This window comes from Takifugu rubripes, chromosome 11 (assembly GCF_901000725.2).
Source record: "Takifugu rubripes chromosome 11, fTakRub1.2, whole genome shotgun sequence".
NCBI lineage: Eukaryota > Metazoa > Chordata > Actinopteri > Tetraodontiformes > Tetraodontidae > Takifugu > Takifugu rubripes.
In genome coordinates this window covers 6,559,969-6,574,496 of record NC_042295.1, presented here as the reverse complement: position 1 = coordinate 6,574,496, position 14,528 = coordinate 6,559,969, and the positions used below count along the sequence as shown (strand labels likewise).

Here is a 14,528-nt window from a genome sequence, read left to right as displayed (position 1 = left end):
AGTATGCTAAATGTATGCTAAGAGACTCTGTTAGTGTGTGTTTGTTTCTGATATTTGATTGGATTGAAAGAGTTGAGTTTAATGAATTGCAACATTTCTTGCTGACCTGTGGCCTCTGTAGCAGTTTTGAATTTCCAACAGCAACAGAAAACAGCAACATTTTCTCATTAGTTCCATTTTTCACTTAATGACTATTTTTTCCAGACTAGAATAATGTTCATGCTTGGGAAGTTCAAGGAAATTCAATTTTTATCCATCTCAAATAGCATTAGTTTATTGGATGGAGCTCTTGAACAGATTAAATGTTGATTAGTTAGCGTAGCGAGCTGCTGGCCTTCTTCAGCAGTGGGGGTGGAAATATCCTGGGGGTGAGAGCTCCCTCCCCACAGTCCATATGTGGTGTGGTGGACAAGCTTCCTCAGGAGATGGTTAGGATTGGGGGTGGCAGGAAGAGGGTGAGCAAGCAGGGCTGGAGTTCCTGGTGTGGAATTTCAGGACCTTGGGAGGACTTTCATAGGCATAATACATAACCCCGTCCCTGACCCAGAATCCCCAACTACACCTCCAACACCCCCAACTAAACCTCTAACCTGCCAACTAAACCTCTAATCTCCCAACTAAACCCCTGAGCCACCAACTAAACCCTGAACCCCACAACTAAACGTCTAACCCCCCAACTAAACCTTTAACCCCCCAACTAAACCTCTAACCCCCCAACTAAACCCCAATCCGCCCAACTAAATCCCAAACCCCAGCATGTACCTCTAAACACTCATATGTGCTTGAATAACACTTAACATCTTACAAATGTGCCATTGCTAAATAATGTCAAAGTTTGTATAGATTGTTTTCTAATTTGAAAGACACCTTTGAAACTATTCTGCATATTCACCTTAGGAAAAATTAAAGAATGTCGAAAGCAATAGAACCAACAACAATCTGAACTTTTGATGATGCTGTTGCAGGTTGGTTTAATTCACCTCCTCGGGTTTGATGCCAGATGGCCCGTGAAGAGGTTTGATCAGCCATACCCGGTCACCCTGCAGTGTGTCTCAAACCACCCCCCCCCCCCCCCCCCCCCGGATGGATTTGACCCTCAGTATTGACTGCTGCATCTGTTCTTCCTCACCTCTCAGCTCAGCTCTTTCTCCCTGTGGTTTCAGCCCAAGTCTGAGACATTAGTCTCATTATGTCTTCTCGGCTCAGGGACCGACTACGCTCCTTTAATTTACTCCCAAACCCTGAAGAAGTGTTACCTGATCTTATCAAACAGGCAATAATCCACATGTCCTACATCATTCTGGCCTTTGGAAAAAAGCTGATCAGGGTTGGAGGATTAGTGGTGATCCATGTAAATGAGAAGATCCTGGATGAGGTTGTGGGCACAATGCCCTCAGCTTGACTCTGAGACTTCTGCTATCTGCCTGAACACGGGATATGGCTGAAATTTGGTTTCCATTAATTTTGGACAAGATCAATGTTAACGTTGATTTTTGCAATTCTGAAAAAATGTGCAAAATATGTTGGCTCTATTTTAATATTACTGATTTTTATAATTGCAGATTTACATCTGATGATAATAATTAATCCATACCAGCATGAGTGTGTGTGTGTTTGAGATTTAAGGGTATGTAAGTGAGATCCTCCCACTTCCTGACCATCCTGTAATTTAATTATTCTGCTATCATTAAATCCTCATTTAGATCAATCACAGTGTTGCATAATCAGATTATTCTGTTTAAATGATGAGGGAGATCCATCATTACTGCAGCGCCAGCTCGTTACAAACACACAGCCTGATGTGCATTGGGCTTTTGATACACTGAAAGATTTTACACACCTATTTACAGTATCTTCTTTGATTTTAATAAAAAGCACCTGTTGACATGTTTGTTGTGATGAGTTTAAATGTGTTTCTGACAGACTTTACACAACCTTTGCCTAATTTGTCCACTTGACAGCCAAGAGGTGTGTGTGTGTGTGTGTGTGTGTGTGTGTGGGGGGGGGGGGGGGGTAATGAAAGAGAAGCGGTAATGAAATGATAGACGAAGGAAAAGAAGAAAGGCAGCAGCTGTTGGGGTTCAGGTGTATGATGCACCCTGCAGGCCAAAGACAGACACAACCCAGAAATCCCAACAGGTTAACTGATATTTAAAGGATGAATAATGGATGTTTAACTAATGTTTAAGTAATATCCAACGGATGTTTAACAGATGCTTAATGGGTGCTTAACTGATGTTTAATGGCTGTTTAAGAGATGCTTAACAGATCTTCAGCTGATGATTTACAGATGTTTCACAGATGTTTAATTGATATCTAAAGGATGTTTAACAGATGTTTCACAGCTGTTTAACTGACATCTGTAAACAGGCAACATCCCAGACTAAAGTTTGACCTCTTGTGTTCATCCTCAGCTACACCAACAACTGTGTCTTAAGAAAGTGAAAGAGACGTGCACGGCCATTTATTCACATGTGGAACATCCTGTGTAGTTGAAGCCGTTCTTAACTTTGACACATCTGTGCATTTCTTTTTATTGGAAATATTTTATCTTGCCTGAAAATGACAGATTACATCTTCTAAGAGTAATCTATAATATATTGTTAGATAGAAAATTATTGTTAAACAGCAAAATAGAAAACAGCGTTGGCTGAGGGAAGTTAGAAAAGGTTCAACTTTCTGTTGATTCTCCTGTATGAAAGACAAAGTCTAGCATATTTTGGATATTGATATATATTTGATGAGTTGCTATATTTGACATCCAGGCATGTGTGTATACATGCACATGTGCTGGTGTGGCTCTTTGACATGCATGATAAGAGCAAGTGAGGTTTTTGTTCCAATATTCATGTTCTCCAGATCACAGACTCTTTATCTCATTATCTTGGGATATCAGGATTAACAGAGATTCTGAATTTGTCCCTGTATTTTTGGGTGGCCAGCCTCGTCCCACCTCCCAGTTAATGGATGAGGCCAGACCGGTTTTGTTCTGTGCCTCGGGTCCTTTTTACTTCCTCCACTTTGGCGTCAAATTTGCTCCAGATCTGATTTCTTTTGGTGATGTTTTGTTTTGTTGACCACTTCGTCCCTTTGGGGATCATAGGGAAGCCCATCCTAGCAGCATATAGGTGAAGGCAGCATCCACCCCTTGATGGGTTGCCTGTTCATTTTGTGGGCCTGGTTCCTTACGCAATGGTACCCTGGCATTGAACCAAGGACCTTCTGCTTTCCAGCCTGGTCCCCAACAGCCTGAGCTACCGCCGCCCTGATATTGGAGATGTTTTAGGTGTGTATTGTCTCTGTTGAACCTAATTTATTCCTCCCAGTGACTCGGTTCAACGTTGCACTTTTCACTATTCTAAAATCAAAATTGGGTCTTACTGATAACCAGTCCATTAACTTGTGTGAAAGATTCAAATATAAGGGCTGACAGGACACGTGTCCAAATTACGATGGAAAGCAGGACAAAGACAGCAGTGATAGTTATGAATCCTGAGGCCACATGCACTATTCTCAGCATGTCTACATTTAAAACCTGTGTTAGAATTCTCTTGAGAGTATATTCTTATATTAAATAAAGCAGGATTATCTAGTTTAATCTGCGACAAAACAACTGACCGATTACCCGAGATAATAAACACAAGATTATTTTGAAGTTTATTTTGCAAAAACAACAATAAAACACAGATTTTTGTTTTGCAATAAAAATAAATCATATACAAGAATTAAATCCTTTTATATGAATTTGGGCCTGATTTCTGATCTGGCTGAAAGGCTCCTTGCATGCTCATACCTATAGGTAATTTAGCAAAATTCAGCATAATGTGCTTGTTGTGGACTGTTGGAGGAAACCAGAGAACACATGTACACACGTGGGGGCACCAACCTCACACAGTAGGGCCCCGAGATAGAAAGAACCATGAGTGAGTTTAACCAGGGGACCATGTGACCATCCCTACAACTGTTTCACAGGGTTCTGGGAATTTCAGGATGTCTCTGATGGAGGCGTCAGGTTCCACGTAGCTACTCTGGTGTGATGTTTCCATCACCCATTGGGCTGCACAGAACACCACCTGACCTGAGCTCAGTATTATTTCAGAGATCCAACTAAACTCTTTGAACAGCATTTTATCCATCAGACATCTGGAATAAAACACATGTAATTCAAGGTTGGTATCAGGGGCAGAATAATCAACATGCTCCTCTCTGAGGAAAGTAGTGAACTCCAGGAACTTTTATCTTACAGTGGCATTGAGGATTTCTGTGCACTAAACACTTTGCACAGCTTATATTTGTTCCTTCAAACCTTGTAAGAGAATATAATGTTGCCAGAAAATTCCAGGTAAATAGTATGGTTCTTCTCTGGATGTGAGGGTCTGTTCATGTGTGAGAGAAGAATAAACGTGATGAAACCAAAGTTAGCAGGAGAGTCCCACGCTTGTGTCTGGCTGTCTCTGCGGCGCTTCAGCCTTCGTCTTGAAGCAATCCCAAGAGGCCACGTCTTCCTGGGTCAGGGGTGAGGCTGAGGCGATGAGATCGCAGAAGGTCAGCTGTGTGAACGCGGTGGGAGGAGAAAGAGGACGAAGAGTCTAAACACAAAAAGAGTTATAAGAGCAATTTTCAAAGAGGAACAAACTGCTACCAATAATAACACAATATGATAAAGATATCAACCAGCTCAGCAACACAAATCAGAAAGATGTAAGAGCAAGTTTCAAAGAGGAACAAACTGCTACCAATAATAACACATGTTAAAGATATCAACCTGCTCAGCAACACAAAGCAGAAAGATGAAGCAAATATACTTTTACTCAAATATTGGATTTGGGTGCAGATACAGATGACAGCATCCATGTAGAACACACATCCAGCATCTGGATGAAAAATACTTACAGCAGACTCTGGCAAGTTAGCAGGTCCCAGGGCGACAGCGACGTGATGATCAGCATCCAACAAACTCTCCTGTAGAAAGACATGGATCAGGCTGCTGAAGAAAAAGCAGTCTCCTACGCCCCCCCACACTTTAGTGCAGAGCAACAAGTGTATGTGTCTGTCTGTCTGTCTGTCTATGTGTGTGCGTTTGTGTGTGTCTGTGTGTTCTGTGGCCAGATGATTAGGCAAACAGAGCAAACTGGAATGAGCATGTTGTTCTCTCCTAAGGCTGATCACATTCATTAAATGGAGTTCCTCAAAAAGTCAATGCAATCAGTCAGTGATCTCCTGTAATGGTGCACAATGCTGTTCAGAGTGGAATCAGGAGGCAAGGAATTACAACGCATTTAAAATTTGATCAAAAAGATAAAGTGTCACGAGTGACTCGCTATCTGAACCAGCAGGGAGCTCCTGTGTTCTTCAGAACAAACCATCAGAGGAATGATTGCTTATGTATCGTCTATCTTCTGTTGCCATGACCCCACATTTTGGCCTCACTGTGCCAACACAGATGAAGGCTCTTCAGAACAGCAGCAGCAGCTACTTGAAAATCTTCCTTTCCCTTGAGACCACAGCAGGACAGGAAAGAAGGGCAAATCAAATCAATCTTTATTTATATAGCGTCTTATACAATCAAAATTGTTTCAAGGCGCTTTCCAGAATCCCAGGGCCTGACCCCAGACAAGCAACAGTGGCAAGGAAAAACTCCCCTTTAACAGGAAGAAACCTTGAGCAGGACCAGGCTCATGTAGGGGGACCCTCCTGCTGATGGCCGGCTGGGTAAAGAGAGAGGAGAAGGGGGAGGACAGGTAGAAGACAGGATAGGTAGGAGAGGAGAGGAGAGGGGTAGAGGAGAGGAGAAGTAGAGTGAAGGGGAGGTAGAGGAGAGGAGAAGGAGGAGGGGAAAGAAGAGAGGAAGGGAGAGGAGAGGAAAAGGAGAAGGAGAAGGAGAAGGAGAGGAGAGGAGAGGAGAGGAGAGGAGAGGAGAGGAGAGGAGAGGAAACCATGACCCAGTGGAGTGACAGAGGCCTGTCAGGTGATGATGTTTCCGGACCCCGGCAGCCTTGGCCTATAACAGCATAACTAAGATGTGACCTAACGATTAGATGACCCCCTAAGTATGATAATTTGTCTGTCTATGATAGTAACTGGAACTACTGAATTAGTAACAATAAGCTTTTTCAAAGAGGTAGGTTTTGAGTCTGATCTTAAAAGTAGCGATGGAGTCAGCCTCCCGTACCTGGACAGGGAGCTGGTTCCATAGCAGGGGGGCCTGGTAGCTAAATGCTCGGCCCCCCATTCTACTCCTAGAAACTCTGGGAACCACAAGTAGACCAGCATTCTGAGAGTGGAGCGGTCTATTGGGCTGATAAGGTATCACTAGCTCCTCCAGGTAGGATGGAGCTAGGCCTCTGAGGACCTTGTAGGTCAAAAGAAGGGTTTTAAAAATTATTCTAAATTTAACGGGCAGCCAATGAAGCGACGCCAGTACAGGAGTTATGTGATCTCTTTTGTCAATACCTGTCAGAACTCTGGCTGCAGCATTTGGGATCAACTGGAGGCTTCTTAAAGAGTTGTTTGGACACCCTGATAATAAAGAGTTACAGTAGTCCAGCCTGGAAGTAGAGAGGAGATAAAGGGACGAGGGTGATCGTTAAAAGGCCAAAGCTGCAGCAGTTCAGACTGAGCTTCCATCTGGGTTATGTGTCTCTGTAGGACCTCTTGATGTTCACCAGCAGATGCTTCCCTGGGGAGGGCCACTTAACACAAACTTCATCAAAAGATTAGACCTTCATTTGTAATTACAGGTCTAATCTTTTGACGACGTACTGATCGTAAAAATGTCAAATGTAAATCTGTAATGTATCGTATAAATATCTGAAAAACGGAATCCCAAAGAAGCTACCTTTCAAACCAAGCTTTGAAAGGTATGAGTAATGGACCAATTGCTGCCAGTCATCTAGTTTCATATGTGTGTAAGAGATAATCTGAAGTATCTAATGTGTGTGCAGCTCCAGTGAGCCTCAGAAAGCCTGAGGACGCTGCCCTCTAACCCAACCCCAGCCTCTTCAACTGGACTCACTTCGAATGTCCAGTCCGATTCCTCCTCTTCATCCAGATACATTCGGGTCTGCCGGAGAACTCGGTCTTGTGTCAGCGCTTCAGAAGACAAGTGAAACTCCAGCCTCTGCAGGTTGAATCCCAGACCTGTTCCGATGGCTTTAATGAAGCTCTCTTTTAAGGCCTTAATGGGGACAAACCAGAGAAGAGAGAAGTCAGTCTTGACCACCAGTTTCACACCTCACATACATCACTGGAATAGCAGATTCAGATTCAGATTCAGATTCAGATCCTTTATTGTCCCACACGGGGAAATTTACAGTGCAACAACAGCAACAAGAGCACTCGGAGAAAAATAAGATAGAATCAAATAGAAATCAAATGGAATATACAAAGAGGGTGCATATTTACAATAATCCAGATAAATGGATACTCGGCCTCTGTGTACCTGTACATAGTACAGAGGGTGAATACAATTACATATCAGAATATATAATATTCAGATTGTGTTAGCGGTTGTTATGTTTATTGTGCAGTCTGACAGCAGCTGGCAGGAAAGATCTGCGATACCTCTCCTTCACACAGCGAGGGTGGAGCAGCCGCTCACTGAAGGAGCTGCCCAGTGCTGTCAGGGTGTCCTGTAGGGGGTGGGACGTGTTGTTCAACATGGATGACAGCTTAGCCATCATCCTCCCATTTCCCACCACCTCCACTGAGTCCAGGGGACATCCCAGGACAGAGCTGGCCCTCCTTACCAGTCTGTCCATCCTCTTCCTGTCCCTGTCTGTGATGCTACTGGACCAGCAGACTATCCCGTAGAAGATGGCTGATCCCACCACAGAGTCATAGAAAGTCCTCAGGAGGGGTCCCTGCACTCCAAAAGACCTCAGCCTCCTGAGCAGGAACAGTCTGCTGTTGCCCTTCTTGACCAGGGCGTCTGTGTTGTGTGTCCAGTCCAGGTTATTGTTTAGGTGAACACCCAGGTACTTGTAGGACTCCACCACGTCAACATCCGTTCCCAGGATGTTCACTGGTGCAGGCGGGGGGTTGTTACGCCTGCGGAAATCCACCACCAGCTCCTTGGTTTTGCCAGCGTTGATCTGGAGGTTGTTCCGCAGGCTCCAGTCCACAAAGCCCTGAATAAGTTCCCTGTACTCCGTATCGTCCCCGTCCGTGATGAGGCCGACAGCAGCAGAGTCGTCAGAGAACTTCTGGAGGTGACATGAAGATGTGCTGTATGAGAAGTCCGCGGTGTAGAGGGTGAACAGGAAAGGAGCCAGAACTGTTCCCTGCGGGACACCGGTGCTGCAGAGAAGCCGATCTGACTGGGAGCCCTTCACCCTCACAAACTGTGGTCTTTGTGTGAGGTAGTCCAGAATCCATGTTGTGAGGTGGTGATCCACCCCAGCTACCTCCAGTTTGTCCCCCAGCAGCCTGGGCTGGATGGTGTTGAATGCACTGGAGAAATCAAAAAACATGATCCTCACAGTGCTTCCAGCCTTCTCCAGGTGAGTGAGGGAGGTGTGGAGGAGGTAGATGACGGCATCGTCCACCCCGATGCTCGGCTGGTAGGCGAACTGCAACGGGTCCATGAAGGAGCTCACCAGTGGGCGCAGGTGATCGAGGATGAGTCTCTCCAGCGTCTTCATCAGATGAAACGTCAGAGCCACCGGCCTGTAGCTGTTGAGCTCCTTGGGGTGCGGTGTTTTCGGCACTGGGACGATGCAGGACGTCTTCCACAGCTGTGGCACTCTCCCCAGCCTCAGGCTCAGGTTGAACGTGTGACTGAAGATCCCACACAGCTGGTCTGCGCAGGACTTCAGGAGCCTGGAGCTGATGCCATCCGGACCCGTCGCTTTCCTGGCCCTGTTCTTCTTCAGGGCCTTCCTCACCTGGTGTGGTGTGAGGGACAGGCTGGAGCAGGGAGGTGTTGGTGGGGGGGATGGGGATGGGCATGGGCCAGGGTGTGAAGTGTCGGGAATGTGTGAGCTGAAGTTCATGAGAGAGGGGGAGGAGGGGGGACAGGAGGAACAATGGGTTGCAGGCACAGACAGTGGCGGGGGTAGCAGCAGAGGAGACTGGGCTGGGGGAGGGGTGGGTACCTGATCAAATCTATTGAAAAACAAGTTCAGGTCGTTAGCCCACCCCCGGTCGCCCACAGGTTGGGACTTCTGCTCCTTGAAGCCCGAGATGGTCTTCAGGCCCTTCCATACCCCACAGATGTTGTTCTGCTGCAGCTGGTTTTCCATCTTCCTCCTGTAGTTGTCCTTCTCCTGTCTGATCTTCCTCCTCAGTTCCCTCTGCACAGTCTTCAGCTCTTCCTTGTCTCCAGACACAAAAGCCCTCTTCTTCTCCTTCAGGAGGGCCTTTATGTCTGGGGTGATCCAGGGCTTGCTGTTGGAGAAGCTCCGTACAGTCCTGGTGGGTACGGTGTTCTCCACGCAAAAGTTAATGTAGTCAGTGATGCAGCTGGTGAGGTTGTCAATGTCCTCCCCATGGGCGTCGCTGAATACATCCCACAGGGTCGTGTTGAAACAGTCTTTCAGGGCCTCTTCGGCTTCTTCGGACCATTTCTTCACTGTGCGGGTGACAGCAGGCTGCCTCTGCACAAGAGGTTTGTACACAGGCTGGAGGTGTACAAGGTTGTGGTCGGCACGGCCCAGGGGAGGGAGTGGGAGAGAGTGGTATGCCTCCTGGGTGTTGGCATAGAAGAGGTCCAGTGTTTTATTGTCCCTGGTGTGGCATGTGACGTACTGGGTGAATTTGGGCAGAGAAGATGATGGAGAGGCATGATTGAAGTCTCCAGAGATGAGGAGGAGGGCGTCAGGGTGCTGTGTTTGCAGCCTGCTCACTGCTGAGAGCAGGACAGCAGGAACTGCATCCACATGTTTTTAATGATTTGATCCAAGTGTGTTCAGATCAACCCAACTCTCAAGTCTCACTGTAAGGCTATTCGCTATGGCAACCGCCAAACTCAGTAATTACCGTATTTTCAAGACCATATGGCGCACTGTAATAAAAGGCGCAGTCTCAGTTATGGGTGCTATATCTGTATTTAAAACATACAACATACAGTAAAAAATGACAACGGAAGTAAAACAGTGAGGAGAGGAGAAGGAGAAGGAGGGGGGGGGGGGGGAGAGGGAGAGGAGAGGAGAGGAGAGGAAAGGGAGAGGAAGAGGAAGAGGGAAAGGGAAAGGGAGAGGCACAGAGCACAGAAACACACACAAAAATACACTATACAACGGGGCCGGGGGTCATCATGCAGCTCCGAAGGCAGTGATACCTGTTAATTAATAGGTGTGTGTGGGGGGAAGCAGAAAAACTACACAGGAATCAGCATAACTAGTCTGCTTGATGAGGAGGAGGAAAGGAGAGGAAAGGAGATGAGAGGAAACCATGAAACCTGTCAGGTGATGATGTTTCCGGACCCCGGCAGCCTTGGCCTATAACAGCATAGCTAAGATGTGACCTAACGATTAGACGACCCCCTAAGTATGATAATTTGTCTATCTATGATAGTAACTGGAACTACAGAATTAGTAGTAGAATTATAACAATAAGCTTTTTCAAAGAGGTAGGTTTTAAGTCTGATCTTAAAAGTGGCAATGGAGTCAGCCTCCCGTACCTGGACAGGGAGCTGGTTCCATAGCAGGGGGGCCTGGTAGCTAAATGCTCGGCCCCCCATAGCCCATTCGTCTACAATCCACCCGCATATGATGGCATAACTTGCCCGCCTGTGCCTCATAGATGTGGCTGGGCGCGGTTATCTTGTCGCGGCAGGAGGTGCGGAAGATGGCCACCCTCTCCTGGTAATCCGCAGGCCTTGTGCGTATGGAGAGATGCCGCCTCCTCATTAAGCGAAAACGTCCATTTCTTTAGCAATCGCTTTGGCCTTTTTTCGAATGGTGACAGTAGAGACACCCCTTCCAGTTGTTCGCTGTTCCACAACCAATTGTTCCACTCGGTCTTCCAGCTCGGGCCACCTTGCTTTGTTCCCGCGGAAACTCAGCTTCGTCTTCCTCACTTCGTTCACTTTCTTGTTTTCTCCACTTTATGACCATGGACTCATTTCCATTAAAATGTCTTGCAGCTGCTCGATTGCCATTTTCAGCCACATATTCGATGGCCTGAAGTTTAAAGTAAGCCTCATACACGTATCGCTTGACCGGCGCCATTTTAGGGGATCCTTACGCGTAGGTGTGCCGCTAATCGATGGGCGGAGCGTTTACCGTAGTGCACCCACCAAAGGCACACAGCACATTTTGGAACTCAGTCCACACACAAGGCACGCCGTCGATTTTTGAGAAAATCTCAGTGTTTTAGGTGCGCCTTATAGTCGTGAAAATACGGTAGTCAACAGTGTGGGGATGATATCAGAGTTTGACGTCTCTGTGCCTCCCTCTCAATCTCACAACATCTTTACTGCTGTTGGCCATCTGTGTGTAAAATGAAAATACTATAAGTAAAAAGGACCCCTGTCAGGAGAACACAGTAGATGCCATAAAGGCATTAGTAATGCCATGTTGTCCCTTTAACCTTTGGAAATATACACTAAAGGCTACTTGTGTGAATCAAAGTTATTATGGCAGGGCAGTACCAGTGCCATTCTTACCCAGTGGCGATAGAACGCAGTAAGCTGCTGTCCCTCTGAGCCAGCGGAGTGGATGGTGCTCCACTCGTAGGCTGTGAACTGACGGGACATGATGCGAAAAAACTCTGGCACAGAGCTGCTACCTGGGTTTGGAGATAATCAATAAACCAGGTAGAGTGGGACAAAGAAAGGAGGTTGCAAACTGTGGTGGAAGTACAAGGGAGGCTCATAAAACGTGAAATACATCCGATTAGCCTTGAAATCAAGGCAACGCTGACACCTTGTGGTTTGATTTGAAAGTATATCAGTTTGGGAACCATGGTAGCAATGGATAACATAAATTATGCAAACATGATGGGTGATTAATAGGCATAATACAAGAACCACAAGATGCTACTTGTTATGTACGGACACTTTTAGACTACTGTATAGTAAAGTCCCACGATGAGTTGGTGACCCATCCAGGGTTTACTCCAACCCTCATATTAATTAAACACAAGAATCCGGCAACTTTTCATAAAAAAAAAAAAAAGATCGGAAATTTTTCTGTCACACTTTCTGTCCAGCCTACAGAGTAAATATTTAAAGCAAAAGGTAGTTACTGTGTTTTTAAAGTAATTGGAAACATTAATTTACTGTATTTACTACTAAATCATTCAAGGCTGTCGACACATATTTTATTTTCCCTCTAACCTGAACACTTACCTGGCATTGTGGTCTTCATTAGATCAACTCCCACCTGCAGTCCCCGCTCTGCCGCAAGCACGGTGAAGTCTCCTTGGTGGGAAAGGTTAAAACTCCAGACCGGTGGATCATGACCTGAATTTGAAATGACCTGGACATGTACACACACACAGGCAAATGTAGCCAATATTGAAAGAAGCATCTGCGATATCTCAAAAGCTGATTTAATCGAATATCATGCAGTCGAATATAATTCAAATGCAACAGATAATGTGCTCTTAAAAACTGAAGACCAAATACAAATTCATAGTTACCTTAATTGGCGCAGCCAGGTAAGGTTTCCCTCGGGGAGATCTCTCTAGTCTGATCTCTGACCACGGAACCCCTATTTTCTCACACACAAATCTTCTTAGCAACAATCTGCCAGCCTGGTGGGGTCAAACAGACAGACTGTTCAGTAATAGACACTGCAAATCAAAATCTTAAGACCAAGATGGGTAGTGTCACTGTTCTTGATGAGCGCTTCCAGGAAGCTAATGTTGCTCTAAGTGGTGAATATGGCTTCACGATGGGAGTCTATTGTCTGGAACTGATGCCCATTTTTATAAACCTGCCTTGCCATCATCCAAAAATGTCCTTCAATTGGATGGCAAATAGAAGAAACAGGCAGGAAGGTTCAAGACTGACCTTATTCTCCTGGGATAAGTTTTCAAAAATATGAAAATGGAAAAAAGATGCTGTGAATGTTTTTTTGTTTTAATATAATTTCTGTAGAAGGAAAATCATGACAGACGTTCTTAAAGTATTCAAATGCTGTAAAAATGTGTATAACAAATGTTTAATTTCAACATCTAATTATAATGGAAGTTAAACTTAAAGCACCATCGTACAGCACAGTAGTCACGTGGTGCGTCATTCTCTCCAGGATGCGCTGCGCGGAAAATAAACATTTAATCATGAATGCTCATTATGTATTTGTAGCCTACTAATCATTTTGAAAATAAGCTAATATAGACGCTTACGTGTTACCTTCATGATAAGGCTTTTCATTTTTTGCGGCTCGGACAGATTCGTTTTTTGGGTCCTTTCAACATTTTGAGTTGCCGAACCCTGCTATACACCATGTATTCTGGGTTACCGGTAGCTGTTACCTAATACCTACCATGGCGGATTTGGCATCTTTAGCAAACATAAACTGTTCGATTCTTTCTTTCTCCTCCCGTTGAATGCAACGAGCTGCAAACAGCCAGTCAGCTCTGCTCGGTGTCCAGGACCTACAACGGAAAGCCCAGCGGACAGAGTCCATATCTTCTCAATTCTGTCCCCAGAACACCCGATCAACCTTAGCCTGCGCATCGAGAACGGGCTAACCAAGGTTAGCACGAGTTAGCAGTCTTAAAATGTTGAAATTGACAGTCAAAACAACAATGTCTTGGGTATTTTGACATTTGTACCACGCAATCACTGGCAAAGGGAAATCAGTTCATAATACAGAACTTATGAAGGAAACGATCTCAAATATTTGCCTTTCCGTGTTTTTTAACGTGAACACTGTGCCCAAAGAGCAAGTTTCGCTGTCGTCATCAGTGGGCGCTGCCGAGAAACGACAAAAAGGAGCGACGGAATCGGCGAACGGCTCTCCAATCCGGTCCTACAAGGATCCACCAAGCCGGGTTTTGTGTCCTATCAGCTATAAAATTGCTTTCACCACAGAAACTGGGCTCCAGGGAGAACTGTCCTCTCCTGATGGGACAAAAGCCCCAGAAGGATTACGGCCATCAGAGGACTGTATTTGGACAAACACTGAAAAATAATACATTTTAAAATGCCAGTATGTACACCCTGAAAAGATTTGAAATATGCAGGATTACAAACAAGAAATAGGTAATAAAGCTTAACATGTAAGGCTTCACTGCCTCTTTGTTCTGTTAAAATGGTCAAGACTTTAAAAATTAGAAATGGATGTGGCCATAAACAGGGCTTCTCCCAGCATACTTCAAACATTGTCAAAGACAGAATTTTTTTTGGGTGTAACTGGAATCCCACAATGATAAATAAAATTAAGATGATTAAATTTTCTGACCATATCGAGTAAACAACTTGCCTACAAGGAAAATGTCATTGTCAAACCCCTCCTGAAGAAATCACAATGATGTTGTTCCAAATATAAAATCTAGATGTGCTTTGGTTTCTGAAATGAAGTTTTAATTGAATATGGTCAATGCTGTAAGTGAATTTTCATCTTACAACGGTAAAA

At 45.1% G+C, this 14,528-nt stretch overlaps 1 protein-coding gene across 1 annotated transcript; it reads right to left on the bottom strand.

Annotated features, from left to right (window-relative positions):
- Positions 1 to 3,645: 3,645 nt before the first annotated feature.
- aasdhppt (aminoadipate-semialdehyde dehydrogenase-phosphopantetheinyl transferase) lies at positions 3,646 to 13,612 on the bottom strand. The gene is made up of 7 exons (XM_011618167.2): positions 13,434 to 13,612; positions 12,586 to 12,699; positions 12,293 to 12,422; positions 11,609 to 11,730; positions 7,016 to 7,177; positions 4,894 to 4,962; positions 3,646 to 4,589 (listed from the first exon to the last, which is right to left on the bottom strand). The coding sequence occupies exons 1-7, from the start codon at positions 13,575 to 13,577 to the stop codon at positions 4,419 to 4,421; spliced, it is 912 nt and encodes a 303-aa protein (XP_011616469.1). The 5' UTR covers positions 13,578 to 13,612; the 3' UTR covers positions 3,646 to 4,418.
- Between the last annotated feature and the right edge of the window lie 916 nt (positions 13,613 to 14,528).

Excerpts from the sequence above, each read along its gene's own strand:
- aasdhppt (XM_011618167.2), bottom strand. The coding sequence starts at position 13,577 with ATGGACTCTGTCCGCTGGGCTTTCCGTTGTAGGTCCTGGACACCGAGC. Across the intron at positions 11,731-12,292 it reads AATGAAGACCACAATGCCAG|GTAGCAGCTCTGTGCCAGAG; the intron begins GTAAGTGTTCAG and ends CTCCAAACCCAG. Across the intron at positions 4,963-7,015 it reads AATCGGACTGGACATTCGAA|GAGAGTTTGTTGGATGCTGA; the intron begins GTGAGTCCAGTT and ends GTCTTTCTACAG.